General features: G+C 44.1%; 1 protein-coding gene across 1 annotated transcript in view; it reads left to right on the plus strand.

The window, feature by feature from the left end:
* The first annotated feature begins 216 nt into the window (after positions 1–216).
* col5a2a (collagen, type V, alpha 2a) overlaps positions 217–19,761 on the plus strand; it is a 33,273-nt gene continuing 13,728 nt past the window's right edge. The window contains exons 1-10 of the mRNA XM_047047478.1: positions 217–491; positions 17,079–17,303; positions 17,617–17,633; positions 17,738–17,770; positions 17,901–17,933; positions 18,198–18,251; positions 18,889–18,981; positions 19,204–19,278; positions 19,482–19,526; positions 19,650–19,703. Coding sequence (XP_046903434.1) covers positions 401–491; positions 17,079–17,303; positions 17,617–17,633; positions 17,738–17,770; positions 17,901–17,933; positions 18,198–18,251; positions 18,889–18,981; positions 19,204–19,278; positions 19,482–19,526; positions 19,650–19,703 — 720 coding nt within the window. The 5' untranslated portion in view covers positions 217–400. The remainder of the gene's footprint in view (positions 492–17,078; positions 17,304–17,616; positions 17,634–17,737; positions 17,771–17,900; positions 17,934–18,197; positions 18,252–18,888; positions 18,982–19,203; positions 19,279–19,481; positions 19,527–19,649; positions 19,704–19,761) is intronic.

The raw sequence follows: 19,761 nt of genomic DNA on the forward strand, positions 1-19,761 counted from the left end.
GGGGAAAAACAGTGTTCATTTAGAACAAACAAAGATGTTCTTATTTCTGCATGTTCATCCTAACTCTTCTTCTGGACCTTTTAGTTCCCGGTCAAAAGTACTTGAGAACAGCTAGAGAATAGAACTTGTGAACATGGGTGTAGTTCTCCCACAGACACAGATGCCTGTGAGTGGATGGTTATGAGAGAGGGCTGACAAAAGGGGGAGGAAAATTAGGGTTGCCAGCATTCTTCTCATTTAAAGCTGTAACTACACAAAAAAGCACTCGCACGGAGTGGGCTGGCTCTCTTGCTGCTTTCAGGAGAGTCTCTTCATGGTATAGCAGTGATAACCTGATCAGTCTTTATCCCTTTTTTCCCTTGCTTTGCACACAAGGACGGCTCATGTCTTTCTTATAGACATGATGAGATTTGTACATTCAAGGACTTTCTTTCTCCTGGTGGTCTCAGTGGCTCAGCTTTTGTTTGTCAAATGTCAGGACAATCCCAGTGGTGAGTATCCTCATTTGCTGTTGATTTTCACACTTAATTGCCGATGTTTGAAGCGTGTGGGTGCTGGGAACATGCTGTGTTGAACATTAACATGAGCTTGTTGGATAGTTAAGTTGCTTTAATTGGTTTGGGGTTCAGTTTTGACATGCTGCTGTACAGTAGAACCTAATTTGGTCCAGGTGGTTGGACCAATTTAGGGTGACAATTCATTCTTAACGGAGGTGTAGTTGAGTTCTACAGTACATTTAGCAAGATAACAGAGCACCAGCTGTTTGCTTCCTCAGGACTTTGAATGTGTGTTGGGATCGAAGTAAATGCTGGCACATACTGTTTGCTAACATGATCTACTAACTACTATCTTGTGCCTTCTACACTGGAATTGATTGCAGCTGAAAGCACAATTATGACATGGAATATGTTGGCTGAAGTTGTTTATAGTCTGATTGGACTAGACAGAAACAGACTGTCTGAGAATCCTACAGGCTTTGGGGAGATTGAGAGTAGATAAGTGGAACTCAAGTGTGGATTATCTTAACTTGGAAATCTAAATATTTAAGTAAGAGTAGAAGGATGTGAACATCTGTTGGTTGTTGAGAGTTTAGAGGTACCAGCTACAATCCAGTCCGGGGGGGAGGGGGAGAAGGGGGGGGGGGAGAGGGGGGGGGGAGAGGGGGGGGGGGACTGTAAACTAATATCCTTATTCCTTACCTCAGCATCAACAAGTGTTGCCAACATTTTAGTATTCTTCACTGCATTCTCCACTAGCTGGTTTCAACACCAGCGCTCACGCGTCTTTGAGGAAGTACAGCTTGCATGTTAATGCCAGGCAGATGTGGAGTGAGGGGGTGGGGGGTGCATTCACGTAGTCATGAAGTCCTGCGCTTTAAAGACCTCTGAGCAAATGGAGAACGTGTCAGCCTGGAGCCGGAACACCTGAGTCTCATTATTCCAGGCTGTGTTGTTTTAGCAGCTCTGATGTCACATGTTTTAAATATGATGTCATAAGCCCAGGGCCAGAAGCTGGTATTCAAACTGTCTGGAAAGTTCCCTTTGGTTGATTGAGTCTGTTTGTTCCCAGATGAGAGACCATCTCCTGCATGGAGGAAATTATTCTTGGATGACTGATGAATATTAGATTTACCGATAATAAGATGATGCGCCCAGTACCTGTTATTAGTATTATCAGAGATGCCGCCACCTACTGGTTCTGAATGTGTACTGGAATTTTTTTTAGGCCTGTTTTGTGCGAGACTTCCACCTGATAATGTAATTTAATAAATAAAATAAAAAGCTTTTTGAATGCCTATATTAGCTATCTAATCTGAACAATGGGGTTAAAGAGTGGCACTGTTGTAGTCTTCTAACTTTTCTGAAACAAGACGGCCTATGAAGACTATTGAAACATCATAGTCAGATGGGAGTCAGATGGCTGAGCGGTGAGGGAGTCGGGCTAGTAATCAGAAGGTTGCCGGATCGATTCCCTGCCGCGCCACATGATGTTGTGTCCTTGGGCAAGGCACTTCACCCTACTTGCCTCGGGGGGAATGTCCCTGTACATACGTCTGCTAAATGACTAAAATGTAAATCATCCTTAATATCTTTGAAACACAAACATGTAGACCCACTTTCACCCAGTCACCTTCTTAAACTACCGAGTTGTAGCTCAGACTTTAGTAACTTCCACTTTTCCTCAGAAGAGAAGGTTCTTGGCCTCAAATTTGAACAGATTTCCATACCTGCTGGGTCACTGGTTGGCTTCCTCTGTTGCTTGGTGAAGACCAGGGTTCAACATCCATCCATCTGAAATGAAGCACAGGGGATCTGAACTCAAGTTCCCACTCAACACTGAGATTTGCTCCAGGGCAGAACATTGAATCTTTACGGTGAATACCTCAGTTAAACTAGCTGTTAAATTAGTGTTTGTGCCATTTAATGTATCATTAAGGGTAATGGAATTACCAATAAAACTATAGATGGACCCAGGGACACAGCGCCTTAGTTTAATATCCTGAGGACTCCTTTTCTGAGAATTGTACTTACGGTCAGAATATCCAAGCTTGGTTTTCAGCAGTGTAAGCACAGTATATGCCCACATCTACAATTACCAGTGTTACTGCATTTAATTGAGATTTTTATATGGAAAATGGTGACTTCAAATTGAGTGTGGTTGAATGTTGATGAAAGTTGGGTAATTGCAAACAGACGTTTTGTCTCAAAGATGTTGGAACATAACTGTAATATTTATCTCTTTAGAAGGGAAAAAAATACATTGCTGTGGCAAGAAACTGTGGCCTGTTGAGGTTAATTCTCTCTCATACTGCCCACATGTCTGAGGGGACAAGCTTTGGGCAAATATCTGTGGTAAAAGTCCAGAGTGAATCTTTGATGGGTTGAATCATGTTTTGAGGAAATATTAGAAATCTAAATGTTAACTGGAATTGTGCAGAACTGGATGAATATCACGTGTATGAACATGTGTGAAGAGTTTTCTGGTAGAGGGGTTTTGCTTGATCCTTTGCTGTGTCTCAGGATGACAAATCAGATGAGTGGTCTGTGGCGTGCACTGTGGCGTGCACTGTGGCGTGCACTTATACAAAACATCCTTTAGAGAAAAAGGAACAGGGAACTTCTCACTGACACAGGGACAGGCGACATGTGTGGAACATTTGGAGGAAGGCTTGGGGTTTAATATGAAGGAAAGACTGGAACCAGATCACAGGCTCTTGTAAGAGTAGCCAAGAGTTTGTGCATAGGACATTGGCAGCGAGAATCTGTGTTAAATGGTGTCGGTTGCATGTGTGTGAGAGAGAGTGTGTTGGTTTAAGTTGCCTGTGTGTGTTAGGACACACCCCTGCCTATAGACACAACGGCAAAACATCTTCAAAGACGTCACTTAGCACGATGGCTACAAGAAAGGGACTGAATGTTCAGTCTTTTGCCCTTTTTACAGTAAGATGGTATTTTACGCACACATACTCATAGTTCATATCCAGAGGTTCTGTTTCTAAGACACCTCCTACTCCCTCACATCAAACGTCTCCTTCTCCTGAAAGAGCTTCTATTCCAAATCAACAAACCTACATGAGGTCATTTCAACTCGCAAATTGGTTCCAGTTGTTGTTGCCACATCACTAACATTGCAACAAAATGCCTGTTTTCTACCAAACCTAAAATGACCAAGCATGTGAATCCAACCGGGTCTGATTAAAACCACATGCAGCATTGTTGCTCTATGACTTGATTATATGCCTCCTTTCTTCCCAACTAGGAAAAAAAGACCAGCACAATTTGATCGTTTTCAGTGAATCTATCTGAAGTTACAACTCCCAGAAAATTCTCCATTACATTTCAGAAGTGGGACTAGTCAGTTATGTTATCAGTTGTCCTAAAGTGGTAAAGTGCTGTGGCTCCGTGACTGAAGCGCACAGATGATGGAGCTGATGGATTGTTAAACATGGCTCACAGTCATGAAGTCTGCTCCATGGGAACTACTTATAAACCAAATGATGGCAGTCAGCAAATGGGGGAAGGGGTAGGGGGATGACTTCCAGATGTTGAAATAGTTGCTTTGGCTGGATTTGGAAAATATTAAAACAAGGTTTGGCCTCAAAAGAGTAAGGGGAGGATGTTGTATTGCTGAAGTGAGACTCAGCATGTACAGCTCTGCTGGTAATGTGTGAATCTTGTGGGTTTTCTAGGTAACAGTGTTGTGGTCTGTGGGAAATCCAATGTCCCCTGTGCCTCTTCTGTCAGAAGGTAAACTAACCGTCTATTTTGAAAGCGTACAATTAAAGCGTCTGTGTGTTTCCCTGTCTTGAGTGGCACTTCCCTGAATGTGCTCTGTGATCCAGTCAGCCTGTCCAGGGCCACAGCCTCGGATGACAGGATGCATCCAGAAACACATGCCTCGTTCATGGACGCGTACGGCCGGCCCCTGGCCAACACTCTTTTCTTCCCAAGTTGCCTTTACTGTTTCTTTGAATATTTACACAGCTGGTTGCATTTGTGTTTTGTTTTTTGCAATTGAGATCTGAAGTACTTTTGCCCTCTAGAGTTAATTCACAGTCGGTTGGCAGGTTTTAATATACTGAGCTCTATCACTGACACGGTTTTCCGCCTGTCCCTTGGTGACCATTTTATAGACTGAAGTAACTGCTTTAAATACTGGATGTCAGTTTCAGGAGAAGTTATGTCCTGTTAAGGTAGCTCTCTTAGACTCATGGCTTCAGGCAAAAGGATGAGTCAGGGCAACCATACCAATGCTCATTAGCATATGCTGTAAGATTGAAGTTGAACTACTGTAGAATAATTCCTTCAAGCCAGTATACTGTATCTTAAAGACTTTTCCTGGAGCTTGGTATACAATTAAAAGGTCATTTTACATTTTAGCTACAAAAACATGTAGCTTTTCAAAGGCTTATTGTATGAATTCAAGTGTGAACACTGATCATTTACATCTACTTGGTAAGTGCTTGTCTGGTCTTTGTGCCGCCTGTGAGCCAAAGGAAGGCTGTCTTGACATCTTGTGGCCAGGACAAACCCAAATTCTATGCTTGGCTCAGTAGTTAAGGTTATGGTTGCTTTCTGTTCAGACTTTAGTGGGTGACAACATGCCACAATGTGGCCTCAGTTATGTTTAGGTTCTTGGCAGTTTATTGGACAGCTGATTGACTGCACGTTGGCGTTCCTGTGATGACCTACATGGCTAAAGGTGTTTTTGTAGAGGTGGGTCTTCTCTAGTGTGACAGGGCCAAACAAAACTGCACTCTCCTATTTTATAGTGTACAGTGTTGTTTAGAATTATTAGGAATTATTATAATTGTACATGTTATATTTAAAGACTGCCGCCACTTTTATGTCTATTGTATGCACCTGTCCACCAAAGCAAATTGTTTGTGTACACTTACTTGACAAATAAACCTGATTCTGATTCTGAAAATGAATTAAAAGGAACCCCAGCATTTTAGTTGAAACTCTAAATCCCCTCTGGAAGGTGCAGATCAAGCATGTTTCACTGGTCCAACCACAGGATGATGATGATGTGGGAATGTGTTACTGTACTGCTTCGTGTCTGTGTGAGAACAGCAAGGCTTACCATACTCCTCTTCTGCCATGTGTTGGCCTTATCGGATGTTCCTCTTAAGTAGATTAGAATATATTCAGAGCATTCAGGAATTCCCTGGAGTACTGTCAAGACTTGGTTTCCTGCTCTTTGGTGTCTGGGGTCTTTTTAAGCCGTCTCTGCAGCCCACATGACGGAACACAGCACCCCTGGTGAACCGAAAAGCTAAACATTAATTATATTGTTCTTCCATAGCACAGACACACCTTTCACATTCTCAGATGAATATTGTTGAGACTCACTGAAGTCCAATACTGACCAGCAGCAGAGATGGGAAGTCACAAAGTACAAATACTGGCTAGATTTTTCTGGTATCAGAACTTACTTAAACAACAAAAACAACGTTTCAAAAGGTTGGGAAATATTTTTTTTTTTAAAGGTTTAAAAGGTTGAATTGTTTTTCTTCCAATAAGTTAAACTTTAAAAAAAAGTTTCCAAAGGTTGAAAAAAAAAAAATCAGGACTCAGGTGGTGATTGATTTGAAGTGCAGATTCATTGCGACAGAGTTAAGGATCATTGGAACAGAGTTGAGGAACATTGGGGATGTTCAAGATCATTAGATGGTAATGCTGAGGTTGATTAGCTTTCAACAATACAAAATAATAAATAATTAAAGTTTATATCTATATTTCCTATAGTACTTTAGATAGTCGTCTTTTGACTAGTGTGAATACTATAATTGTATACAATTTAACAAAATGACTGAATGAATGGAAACAGCTACAGTATGGAGATGTAAGCTATGAAGACGCATTAGGAAATGCATGTGCTTACAACATTCAATTGACTGGAAGAGATTCCTACTACATCCCTAAAAATGTTCAGCATATTATAATGACAAATGTGGTTGCCTGAAAAAAGAAGGCCAGAGTCAAAATAAAGATTCAAACAGAGGAAGGCATTCTTTCAGCACAAAGTTGGCCTGTTTTCATGGTCGCCTTCCCGCCCAAACACCATCCACATCACACATGACCAAGGGGCATGTGGAAATATCTGCTAATTCTTGCAGTGAGTCATGGCAACCAACTGAATTGGATAATTTGACCAAATGGAGCCATTGCTGCAGTATCCTGTGAAGGGATGGAGATTGTAGACTGGTGGGGGAGGATCTCTCGATGAGCTACAACATTTTATGCTCAAAGTCTGTTATGTCTGTAGGGCCGTGTCTGTAGGGCCATGTCTGTAGGGGCCGTATCTGTAGGGCCGTGTCTGTAGGGCCGTGTCTGTAGGGCCGTGTCTGTAGGGCCGTGTCTGTAGGGCCATGTCTGTAGGGGCCGTGTCTGTAGGGCCGTGTCTGTAGGGGCCGTGTCTGTAGGGGCGTGTCTGTAGGGGCCATGTCTGTAGGGCCATGTCTGTAGGGGCATGTCTGTAGGGCCGTGTCTGTAGGGGCCGTGTCTGTAGGGCCATGTCTGTAGGGCCATGCCTAGTTGATGTTGTGGTCCCACTCTTTCATAGATTCAGTTCAGGGTTATCACTGAGGTTGAGTCAAAGCTATCCTCTCTATTTGAAGGAAAATTTTTAATGAAAAATAGTGTGGCAAAAAGATTAATCTTATGTCATCTGGCAAGCATAATGAATTGTTTAGATTCAGGTTGCCTCTGACAACTGCCTGAAATAAAATGTTGCCGTTTGTGGTTTAAACATATGTTAAAAGCATAAAGTAGGCCCACATGTGTTGTCTTGGTGAAACAATGCTACAGTGTGCTAAATGACCTTTGAAAAGAAACAAACTGTTTGCTTTTTTCACTGGTGCATTTCTTAATGTACCATGCATGATGTGCTGTGCCAAACCTCTCACGTTTGGATATTAGTCACTCGGCTGTACATAGTTGATTTAGTCTCATTTAGATCTGTATTTACTCAGACTAAACGAGGGTAGTGAGCAGTAAATATGTAGATACATGTATGTATGCAGTAGGATGAATGTGTTTCCTGGGCATGCAGAAAGTGATTAAGTGTTTTCCCCTCTAGATTCGGTCATGCAGAAATGAGGTTAGGGAGGTTGGGAGGAGACGGGGAAGAGATGGAAGAACAGGAAGAAGAAGTAAGAGCAAAGGAGGAGAGTTGAGAAGGGGTGGGAGGAGGGAGATGTAGAGGAGGGTGTCTCTATGCAGCATATGTCATGAAGAGCAGCCTCTCTCAGACCCTGCTCGGAACAGGAAACACTGTCATGATGGAATGTCCTCTGGACAAGCCTGGGTTAGTGCTCTGCGTTTGGGCTCTGGGTTTGGGCTCTGGGTTAGGGCTCTGGGTTTGGGCTCTGGGTTTGGGCTCTGGGTTTGGGCTCTGGGTTTGGGCTCTGGGTTTGGGCTGTGAACCTCACTGGGTTTTAGTGAATCCTTCAGGAGACACAGGAAACATTTAGTTTGGATTTACACTTCAGCTCCTTGTTAAAAGGTGCACTCGTGTTGTAGAAGGGGTCTATCTATGTTTAAAGATACCAGTGGAAATTGGACAGGCCACATCTTTCTGTTAAATGTGTGCAAAAGTAACATGTCATCATATGGTTAAAACATTTCCATGATTAAATCCTGATCGGAATAAGAATCCCTGCCCGTTTCAGAAGGCTCCCAGTAGACCTCCGTGTTGAAGCTCTTACAGCTGCTGATGACATGGACAGAAAATATGCTGCTGGGCGTGGCCGGGGTAAACAAACTGCAGCAAAGCTGCCAAGAATGAGTCCCTTCATTTGGCATTTAGTCCTTCCCCAAGTCGATTCAGAAAGTATTCAGTATCGTCCATTCTGCACAGAAACCAGCGCCGTTGTCTGATTCTCTTTTTTACATCCTTGCTCTCGATGAGGTTACTTGTTAACACATGAAACGCTGCAATTTGAGCATTAATCCTCTGCATTTTAAGAAGCATTTTTATTCATTATTCAAGTCATGCATGTTGGACATGGCCTTTTGATCACCCTTTCTGTCTGTCTTGGTTTGACAGAGATATAGGACGCACTAAACTTCCAAGGGGCCCATTCTGTAATAAAAAGAAAGTGATAAATCATTGTCAGTCCCTGATGCTTCTAGAAAGATGTCACCTTGAGGGGGAGGGGCCTTGTAATGTGTGTGTGTTTGACACACAGCCCAACAGTGCCCCATCTCACACTGGGTTGGGTTTGGGGTTAGCAGAAGGTTAGCTGAATGTTTGTTGATATTAGTTTTACTTCTCACAAAGTGTAATGTTATCAAAGCCCTGAATTCACTATGAATGCATATTGTATAGCACAACAACCATAGCCTGGACCCCAACAAGATCGATGCATGTCAATCTAAAGATCTATATTTATGGTTCTTTAAACTCATACTCTACACATGTAGTATAATTGGGCCTCAAATACCAAACTAGATATTTTTCTGACTTTTTACCTTTTGTTCTGTGTTCAAGAGTAAGAGATGAACATGGTCAAAGCAGCAGGCACAGGACTCTACACAATGTGACAATATCTAGGCCCCGTGCCCTGGCTGTTCTGCTGCCACTCCAGGCTGCACTGCAGGCAGCACAGACAGACAGCTGTAGCACCTCATCAAGGTATAAGCGAGAAAGACAGAGAGAGACAGAGAGAGACAGAGAGAGACAGAGAGAGACAGAGAGAGAGAGAGAGAGAGAGAGAGAGAGAGAGAGAGAGAGAGAGAGAGAGAGAGAGAGAGAGAGAGAGAGAGACAGAATGTTGCCTCAAACATTATGAACCATGCAACTGCAATACATGATTAAAGTGTTTCACAACACATTAATAGAAGCAACTCCATTAAATAACGTCGCAATAAAAGGGAGAGGGAGAGAGAAAGTCTGCCACTCTCTCTCTTTCACAGTGCATGTTAATGTGTGTGTGTTTGTGTGTGTGTCTATGTGTGAAGCTCAGCAGAAGCCTGATAACAAAGATTCATTAGAATCAAGTGTGTTGGATGGAGCATGTAACATTACTCTAAAGGAATGAGAAAGAGGTGAAGGTCAAATGGTCAAACTGGTTCATACTGGTTTAGCCTGGGTCAGGGGTTCAAGTAGAATGTGGTGGCAGTATATTCGACTAGCCTGGGAATGTTCTGGATAACATCAATAGGATACCTCATTAAAAAAAACTCCTAGTTTCCCCCCTTAAAGAATGATTATGTATTTATATTGGAGTCACAAAGATTTGTAAAACCAGAGTACCCCTTTGGCTTTGGTAGAATGGAAGTGAGGAATGAGTTTCTTCTTACATGGTATAATGAGAAATATCTTTCCTCCTTTAAGTAACTTTGTTCAGACTTGGCCTCAGCTTGTTTTTCTTGTTCCATGTGGATCTTGCTTCACCTCTATTATCATTAGAACATTCAATACTAGACATCGGCTATAAGGGAGTCAGATGGCTGAGTGGTTAGGGAATCGGGCTATTAATCAGAAGGTTGCCGGTTCGATTCCTGGCCGTTCGAAAATACGTTGTGTCCTTGGGCAAGGCCCTTAACCCTACTTTCCTCGGGGGAATGTCCCTGTACTTACTGTAAGTCGCTCTGGATAAGAGCGTCTGCTAACTGACTAAACGTAAATATTATAACATTTTCCATATGAATCATAGTAAACCCAAGTTTTGGGTTAAATCAATACACTCCATTGCATTTCTTCCCTGCGTGGTTCAGTGACATCATCGACGTATGTTGTGGGTGAGAGTTTGGTACAGGGTCCTCGGCCGGCAGGAACACAGTTTATCTTCACACATCTGGATATACACTTAGCTGAAACAGCAGGGCGCCGTGACCTGTTGTATATGTTAAAAGGGCAGTTCTGCTCAACTGGAATGTTTAACTTCAATGTGAACGTTTCCTGCAATTCAGACATGGCAGGATACTTGGTCTCGCTTCACATAAAAAGAAATTGCGCTGTAAATAGTTACTAAGACAAATTCAAGTTACGAAAGAAAGACAAGTATTGACTGTTTAGGCTGTGAAAGGTGTTGGTGTTGGAGAAAGTGTAGACGGTATGGCTCAGAGTGTTTCGAATATAGCGATTTGAAGGAGTCCTGCTGTCTTTTGATTTGTCTGTGTTTTGATGGTAGTACATCTGGCTTTATATCACACATCATGACCAGATGACGAGGTGTTTTAATAGGATGAAGATGTGTTTTTGTCTCGGTATCAAAAGGTTGTGCCGCAGACACAAAATACAAGAACGTTCATTCCTGCACGGTATCCACTTTTACCTTCCATTTCATCACCTGAGGATCCACAGAAGACGTCTTCTGAGAGGAGCATGCGGGGGTCTGAACGGTGAGGCCCGGGGGTGTTCAGAGGAACGAGTCATGCAGCTTTACAGGGTGCTCCCAGGCGCGGAGCGTGTCTCCATGTTTAGCTTGGTTTGATCCGAGCGCTGTGGACACAACCTGAGAGGATATGAAAGCCACATGTTTGACGCTGGCCAGGACACTGTAAGTTAGGGTTGCAAATCTTACAGATCCACCAAGGAAAGCCAAATATTGCGAGCTTTTCTTTTTCTTTACACTATCCTGTGTACTCATGGTCATGTTCACGCCAGAGATAAGAAAATAATCTTATGTTTAATACTTTCTGTTCTTACTGACACTGGCAATGTGGATGTAAGAAATATTACCGGGCCTGTACTGTGCCATTGCAACGGCAGGATTGTACTGGATGAATCCAGAAATAGCAGTAATACAAGCTTTGGCCACCTACACCTTTATGTTTTGAGAATGCGGCAATCTACACCTCACTGTGTACTTCTTAAAATCACCCTTTGATCATTAAACTGTCCCCTCCTGTACATTGTTTTCATTAAACCTGAAATACTAAGAACTTTTAAGTTCTGATCCAAACTGGCTGAATGTTCCCCCTCCTAATACAGTAGATCAAGGATCAGGAATGTATCGCACCATGTCTCTGAGTGAGCTAACCTGTGACCACAGGTGACAGCCTGTACACTCTCATGGTGAGGATAGTTTCAGTCATGACAAGCACCAGAGTGTAAGATGTCATTAAGATCACTTTGTGATTAAATGAGAATTGATCATAGTCATAAAACACAAACTATGAGCACAGGTTTAAGGGATGAGCGGATCCGCTTTGATCTTGTCTTCAATATGCTAGTGTTTATGTACCAAGTGTATTATGGCTGAGAAAATGATATATTATAGGTTAAACATGGCTATGGCTTTGTGGTCTAAAGACTGTAATTTATCTAAAAGTGAAAAAGCGTAGAAAACCCAAACCATGTGAAGCTGTTGGGTAACCCAGGTGCCTCCGCAAGAGAAACCACGTCCTCAGAGGGCACGGCACTACCGAATGAGAAGAAGGTTGTTACTGTCATCTCTACTTTTTTTTTTTTTTTTGCAAAAAGGAAAAGTGTCTGAAACATGACTGCACATTAGTGTTTGTGACAGGAGACCCTGTGATGCTCCATGTCCTGCTCTTGGTCTCTTAAAGTTAGAGAGTCGGGGAAACTGCAGGCCCAACTTTGAAGTGTTTTTCATAAAGACCAGTTTTTAATGACTCAAGCCTAACTGGATCAGCATGTTTTACACAGGGTGAGTTAAGACACATGTGTTGACTGTGTTGCTTCACTAAACAGGCTGCTTTAGTCTATCATGCTGAAGTAAGGATTTAAAATATTGAGTAGATCATATTCACAATCCAGACACACACACTTGCCAGACTGGGACATTTCACGTGGCAGCATTCTGTGAGATGCATTTTTAATCCTCAAGTATGACAAGAGCTGGAAAATATCTTCCTCGGTAATACACTGCAAGCCCTGCTTGATTACTATAACTCTCCTATTTCATCATCAATCTCAGTTTAGTTTGTCTAGCACAAGTTGGTTTCTTGACTTGCAGTTACCTGTACACTTCTAAATGTATAAATAAATAAACGGAATAAAGTAAATGTTTTTTAGTAGTAGAACCAGAATGAAAGTGACCCTGGGGATCACTGGTCTCCACAGCTGGTGACCAGAGGCCAGTCTGGCAGAATGAAGGCAAACCAGGGGTCAGTCAGCAGAGAAGAGCAGGATTCTGGGTAATTTCAGTTGACCACAGTCCTTCATCCAGGCTAAACTGGGTGGGAGGAACCCAGGCGGGTCATTTGTTTTTAAGGAAGCCCCATGGTAGACAAGCTCTTGAAGCAGAAGCCTAGACGTGTCATCTGGAAGCTCCTTATTCATGTGAACTCTGCTGGCCAGCTTCCTTCCACACCCTGGAGATGCAGAGCTGTTTGTTGAGGCAGAGGTGAGGAGCGTGTCCCAACGAGCAGGGTGGGAACGCCCCCCGGGGGGGAAAGTTAGTTGTTCCACCTCAGTTTTACTGCGATCCCTAATGCAATTTAACACAGTTCTGGAATATGAAAGGGTGTTTTTGGAAAGTAAAATAAAATGTTTATAAGCTTTTCTTTAAGAGGAGAAGCTTGTTTGGTCACAGAAGGCAGAGAGATAATCAGAGGGTGTAAACACACTTTGATGTTTTCAACACTCCGTGGTCAAATTACCAATAAAGACGTGTTTGACTCCTTTCAAGGGTGACACCAAAAATACATTGTTGGTTGTTTGTGAGTAACAGCGAATCCCAGAAAGCTTCATCCTTTAAACTACAAGAAGGATCATGTGTCAGTTGGTGTCTGTAGATGTATGTCTGGTCTGACACCAGAGGTTTTGAAGCAGAAACGCACAGCTGCTCCCAACTCCCACCCAGCAACTGGAAGTCTTCTGCATGGTCTTCACATCTTCCTACCAAACACCTTCTACCAAACACCTTCTACCAAACAGACTTGGTCCCTTGTGGGACCCACCCAGGCCTTTAGGACCCTCTGGTGTCAGTGCTGGAACGGCTCTTTAAGGAAACGAGGGCATAAACAGAAAGTTCTAGCGCTGGACCCATGACAGTGGTCTTGAGGACGTCCCATTCTTACTTTAGAACAGAAAGTTCTCTCCAAATCAGTTCATGGCTTTCAGTTGTGGATTTGATTTGGCAGGGACTGTTGTAGCTTAGGAAGAAGAAAGGAAAGTGAGAGGGCAGCTCCATGGGAGAGGGAGAGAGACAGAGACAGAGACAGAGAGAGAGAGAGAGAGAGAGAGAGAGAGAGAGAGAGGAGAGAGAGAGACAGAGAGAGACAGAGAGAGAGAGAGAGAGAGAGAGAGAGAGAGAGAGAGAGAGAGAGAGAGGAGAGAGAGAGAGAGAGAGAGGAGAGAGAGGGAGAGAGAGAGAGAGAGGGGGGGAGACAGAGAGAGAGAGAGAGAGAGAGAGAGAGGTGGAGAGAGAGAGAGAGAGACAGAGAGAGAGAGAGAGGGGGGCGGGAGACAGAGAGAGAGAGAGAGGAGAGAGAGAGAGAGAGAGACGAGAAGAGGGGGAGAGAGAGAGAGAGAGAGAGAGAGAGAAGAGAGGGAGAGCGAGAGAGGAGGGGGGGGAGAGAGAAAGGAGGGGGGGGGAGGGGGGAGGGAGGGAGGATGGAGGGCGAGAGGGGAGGAGAGCTTAGCAGAACGAGAGTTCTGTTTAAGTGACTCATGGTTTCCATGAGGTCATTTCTAACCTCTAGACTTCTGGCTGCATTGCCTTGCTCCCCAACACAGCGCGTTCTGAGTATTTCCACATTAGCCAGGGAAAATCTATAAAGTTTTTGTTTTTTAAGCCCTCGCCCCCCCTTGTCTACATCTGCCAGATACATTATATTTGAGATAATTCAGTATTTTCCTCCAGTATGTTCACAAGGACTGAGGCCCACACGTGAGGCATGGTTCCATTGCGGCGCTGCTGATCCCTGCTATCTCTCATCCTCCAAGCCTGTGGTGCGAAGACAAAGTCTCCCAGACATTCTCTCTTGTTGAGTCATCAGAAACCATGTTCTAGAGCAGGAAAGGGAAACCGTCTGCCCTCAGACTGGCAGACTGGGAGGATGAGTGGAAAATGAACATCAGCTGGACTCCTCAAAGGCTGCCTGCTTTTTCATTGTTAGACTAAGCAGTACAAGTGGGCACAGAGCGTCTGCCAGTACAGAGCCTGTGATGCATTAAGCTGAGAGGAGGAGGAGCCTGTGATGTATCAATCTGAGAGGGGGAGGAGCCTGTGATGCATCAAGCTGAGGGGGAGGAGCCTGTGATGTATCAAGCTGAGAGGGGGAGGAGCCTGTGATGCATCAAGCTGAGAGGGGGAGGAGCCTGTGATGTATCAAGCTGAGAGGGGGAGGAGCCTGTGATGCATCAAGCTGAGAGGGGGAGGAGCCTGTGATGTATCAAGCTGAGAGGGGGAGGAGCCTCTTCCTCACCCCTCCCCTGAGTGCTCTCACCAGACCGCCCCAGCCAACCAACCACACCTCTCTCTTTTACCCTCAAAACCTCAAGAGGAAAAAGGGTTCTTACCACTTCTGCAGCTAGCAACTTAACTGTAGCTTCCCTTGGATCGTGTGTCAGTCTGACAGATTGTGGACACTGTAGTCAGAGGACAGATCCTCACGATTAGAGAAACGATGAGGACTGGAGTCACATCCTATCTGGGCCTGATTCAGTCCATATTAGTAGTTACGTGGTTCATGGGTACTGCAAAAACGTGTTTGTCCTATGAAAGACATGTGTGGATGTATGTTTGCTCTGCCTGTAAACAATGTTGTAAAGATTAAATGGTACCAAATGTACATTCTCTCTGTAGCATAGTAAACACTGTCCGAGCCTTTCCTGTCTTGGATGAAAACGTCCGAAAAATTTAAACATTGCCGTGTTTAAGATATGAATGCCAGCCTGCAGAGAGACTGAGTAACTATCCTTTCAGTGACCTGGGACTGGTGTTTTGGGTTATCAAATATTTTTACGCTCAATAGAACAATGACAAAGCTTTCTTAGTTCAGGGTTTATCTCCTCTGGATTGTAAAACACACACTCTCTCTCCCTCTCTCTGTCTCCCCCTGAGACACGCACAACACACACACTCTCTCTCCCTCTCTCTGTCTCCCCCTGAGACACGCACAACACACACACACACACACGTGCACAGCCAACCCAGCTGCTGCGGCCATGGAGGTCCAGAGAAAGAATGCTGAAGGCTGTAGGGAAGCCTGCTGCGGGTCATGAGGTCATCATGAGGTCATCATGAGGTCATCTCTCATTGGTCTCCTCACAGCCGACAAACAGAGAGGAAACAGGCCTCCTGTCTTCAGTGTGTGAGAGCGCACGTACAATCCATGCATGTGTGATCATTAAGGAGAGTTAAGTGTGTGTGTGTACCGTACAATACAGGTGTGTGTGTGTGTGTACCGTACAATACAGGTGCGTGTGTGTGTGTGTGTGTCATGACTCAGGACCACAGACAGTCAACCACACTATGGGGAGATAACTGCACTAGGAACACATGTTATTATCCACTATCCTCTGAATAGCCAACCTCAATCATCCTGTTGCCCAGCCTGGTGCTTGTGCTAACCCTCATGTGCGTGGCCAGTTCCTCCTGTTAAGACTTGCTAATACATGATTTATGATCTCAGGAACATCCTGCCCCTGGCCTCATGCTTATCTGGATAGATTCCGATTTGTTTGATCTGTTTGATCCATGTCCCAGAAAGAGAGGACTGCTAGCACATCCTATCATCTCTACACTGATTGGACGGTACTGAGAAGCTTGTCTTTTGTTTTCAATTTGTGAATACTGAAATGAATACAATTCTCTAGGATGAGGACTGAAAGGGTACCTGTCCCAGCACAGGGTTAATGCCTACCTGTGAAGCTCATGAGTGCCACCTGGTGTTTACAAGAAGAACAGGTGAAGCCCTCTGAATAACCTCGCCCTGGAGATCAGGGAACTACACCCCCCTTTATAAAAACAAATCTGTAAAAAATCTCCCGGTACTTTTAAATCACTCTTTCTTTTTAATGAACTGGGTAGATTTTTTGTGGTTTTGTTAAAAGGTGCCTTATAGTGCATTAATTTGATAGATTTTTTTGTTCGAGAAACTAAACAAATGAGGCAGGCATCAGAGACCTCTATAAAATCTGAATTTATACTCATATTTTTTTGGTTCTATCTTCTATGAAAAAGGTTTTGTTCGTCGGTGGATGTTTTCTTCTTTCCTTCTGTTTCTTCAGTTGAATAAGGGTTTGAAGGTGTCATGTCTGCAGGAAATGAGCTCATGTCTGCAGGAAATGAGCTCATGTCTATCAGCGGGAGACTTTACGGCAACCAAGTTTCACCTTTTCCACAATCCCTTTTCCTCTGTTGTTAACCAGATTTTCTCCAGAAAATCATGGGCATGTGGTTCACATTATCCAGTAAAATGTGCCGTCACGTTTCCCTGTTTTTGATTCACGCTCATGTTAAAACTTAGAGAATGTCCTCGACTGTGTTTCATGTGTCTTGCTGTGTGTCTCAACTTCAAAATCACAACGTACCCATCTATGTTTCCTCTACCAGTAGGAGAGCATAGAACAGACTTAAGCAAGTGCTTCCCCAGTCTCAGAGGTCCAGAGTGTGGCGTGTCTGACATGTCCCTCCTCCTCCTCCTCGTCAGGAGATGACCTGAGCTGCACGGAGAACGGCCAGGTGTACACCAACAGGGACATCTGGAAGCCAGAGCCATGCAGGATCTGCGTGTGTGACAATGGCAAAGTGCTGTGTGACGAGGTGCAGTGTGACGAGCTGTCCAACTGTGAGCAGGTGATCATCCCCGAGGGAGAGTGCTGCCCTGTCTGCCAGAGCGGAGGCTCACCTGACATCAGCGGGAACGGCCGGCCTGGTGAGTCTCTTCCCCTGGACAAGACCAGTCTAATGCAGGGGGGGGGTAGCTTTTACAAACTGAGGATTCAGTTGTAATAATACATTTTGTCTATGAAGGGTATGTGGGGGAGGGAGGGGGGCAGATTTGCTGTTTTCAAAAAGTACAACGAAACCTATGCCCCTGGTCTACCAGCATTACCTCAACTTGAGGAATGTGTGTTAAGGATTTGGTATCAACTAAATATCCCAGCTTCTGTCAGGGAGTACTACAGGAGATGCAAAGTGAACCATTTACTTATTCACTCATCTTTGGTTTGTTGTTTTGCTTTCAGATGGCAGAGTTTACAAGGTAAGTGTGCCGTAACCCTGCTTATTCAGCAGTTCTGTGTTAGAGGAAAGAGTTTGGGTTTTAGGGACTAATTTCCTTCAACTTCTTTCAACTGACCTTTTCAGGGTCAGAAGGGAGAGCCTGGAGATGTTCCAATAGTACGTATCTCCTGGGTGCTGCTGAATAGTAATATAAACATTAAAAACTTGATTCTGAACTATTTACTATTTACTTTCAAACTGTCATCTATTTAGCAAGGACTAATCCACAATTTAAATGTGTTTACAGGTGACTGGAATAAGAGGTCGTCCTGGACCAATGGTAAGATTGTGGAGTAGAATATTTCACGCTTTAACTGTACAAAGACAACTACACATGCATGTTTTGTGTGCATTGCTGTGTGATATCTGAGCTGTACAGTAGTGTATAATGCATGTGGACACTAGATGGCACAGTTACCTGTTGGTTCACCTCATGGATGCAACACTGAATACTCTCCACAGCACCTGTAGGAACATCCCTGACTGGTTTATAACACATGCTAAAGTGCGCCTTGTGACCTGGTGTTGTTGTTGTGTCTCCCAGGGTCCTCCTGGCTCTTCAGGATACAGAGGAGATCGAGGACACAAAGGCAGACCTGTGAGTTCATGAGACATCTGTCCCTAATCCCTCCAGTATAAGTAGTATTAAATAATACTTATTTGATGTATGTATTATAGATCATGTTTAAATTGTATTATGTGCTGAATATTATCCATTTTGACGTTTATCATAATGTTAAACAACAGATTATGTTTTAAATTCAAGGGGGACAGATCTGCACAGCATACAGCGAACCCTGAAATTGAATAATTTTGCATGCTTGTATCTTGAATTCAGCAGGCAAGTTCATAAATAAACATGCAAGTGTGACTAAGATGTGGATCCATTAGGGGGCTTATTTCCAGGGACAAAAGTAGCACTTTCCTGCATGATGCATGTTGCCATACGTACCTGGTTCATCTCATACACACATTACTCACAACATTCATTCAATGAGCGTTTACTGTTCAGCTAATCATTCAAATGGGCAAATCCACTCTGATTGAATCATTTCTCATAGTAGGAGAAACAAAGCTATGTTGTGTATATATTTGTAATGATGGTTCAGCTGTTGTCGTGAGTGATGGCGCTAGCCTACATACCGCAGCATCCAGGATCAGGATGAGGATGAGCAGGGTACGTGGGGCCTCTTCCCTCGCTCAGGGTAACATGCTGCCTCCTTGTGTCTCCCCAGGGTCTGCGAGGGCCCCCGGGGTACGATGGAGAGCCCGGGGTGCCGGGGAACTCAGGGGAGCCAGGCCCTCCAGGACACCAGACACACCCAGGGGTGAGCACACCCACCACCAAGCTCTCCTTCATGTAGTTCCTTTGGTGGATCTTAATCTCACAAGTGGGCTGAGACAAGTCCACCGGGATCTGTCATCTTCAATATAGAATTCAAAATGTTCTCGTGTTGCTTTTACCTCATTCATTTTAATTGATCGGGTCTCGTCCCCTCATGGGGCACGTGACAGTTTGTTTTGATGTGAGGCCTTTCTGTTTCCTCCAGGGTCTGGGTGCCCAGATGGCAGGAGGCTTTGATGAAAAATCAGCTGGCCAAATGGCCATGGTGCCAGGAACCAGGGTAAGTTAGGCAGCAGATATCTATCCTGCAGTACGGTAGGGTGACACAGCAGTTTGTTTACCTGTTTAGAGCTCAATCAAGGCTTGTAGTTAACTCACTTTCATTGAAATATTTTTGGGTAAAAATGGAAATTTTGAAATTTTTGACAGAGGTTTATTGAGCCCTCTGGTGAACTTTGCTGTTGATCATGAACTGTGTTTCAGGGAGAAGCAGGTACCAGAGGCCCTGTAGGGCCTAACGGGCCGGCTGTAAGTACAAACCCATCACCACTGACTTCCAGTCGGCTTGTGATTATGTCATCATCTATTGGAGCAAGCATCCATCTCTCATGAATGTTTCCTCCCCCTCGCTCCTCCCTCCCTCTCACACAGGGACACCCTGGACCACAAGGCCCCCATGGAGAAGTTGGGGATCCTGGACAAATGGTACAACATTCACCTGCCACTTCCAAACACACCCAGCCGTACTAGTCACATGTGTGGG

This window comes from Hypomesus transpacificus, chromosome 23 (genome assembly GCF_021917145.1).
Source record: "Hypomesus transpacificus isolate Combined female chromosome 23, fHypTra1, whole genome shotgun sequence".
NCBI classification, from domain to species: domain Eukaryota; kingdom Metazoa; phylum Chordata; class Actinopteri; order Osmeriformes; family Osmeridae; genus Hypomesus; species Hypomesus transpacificus.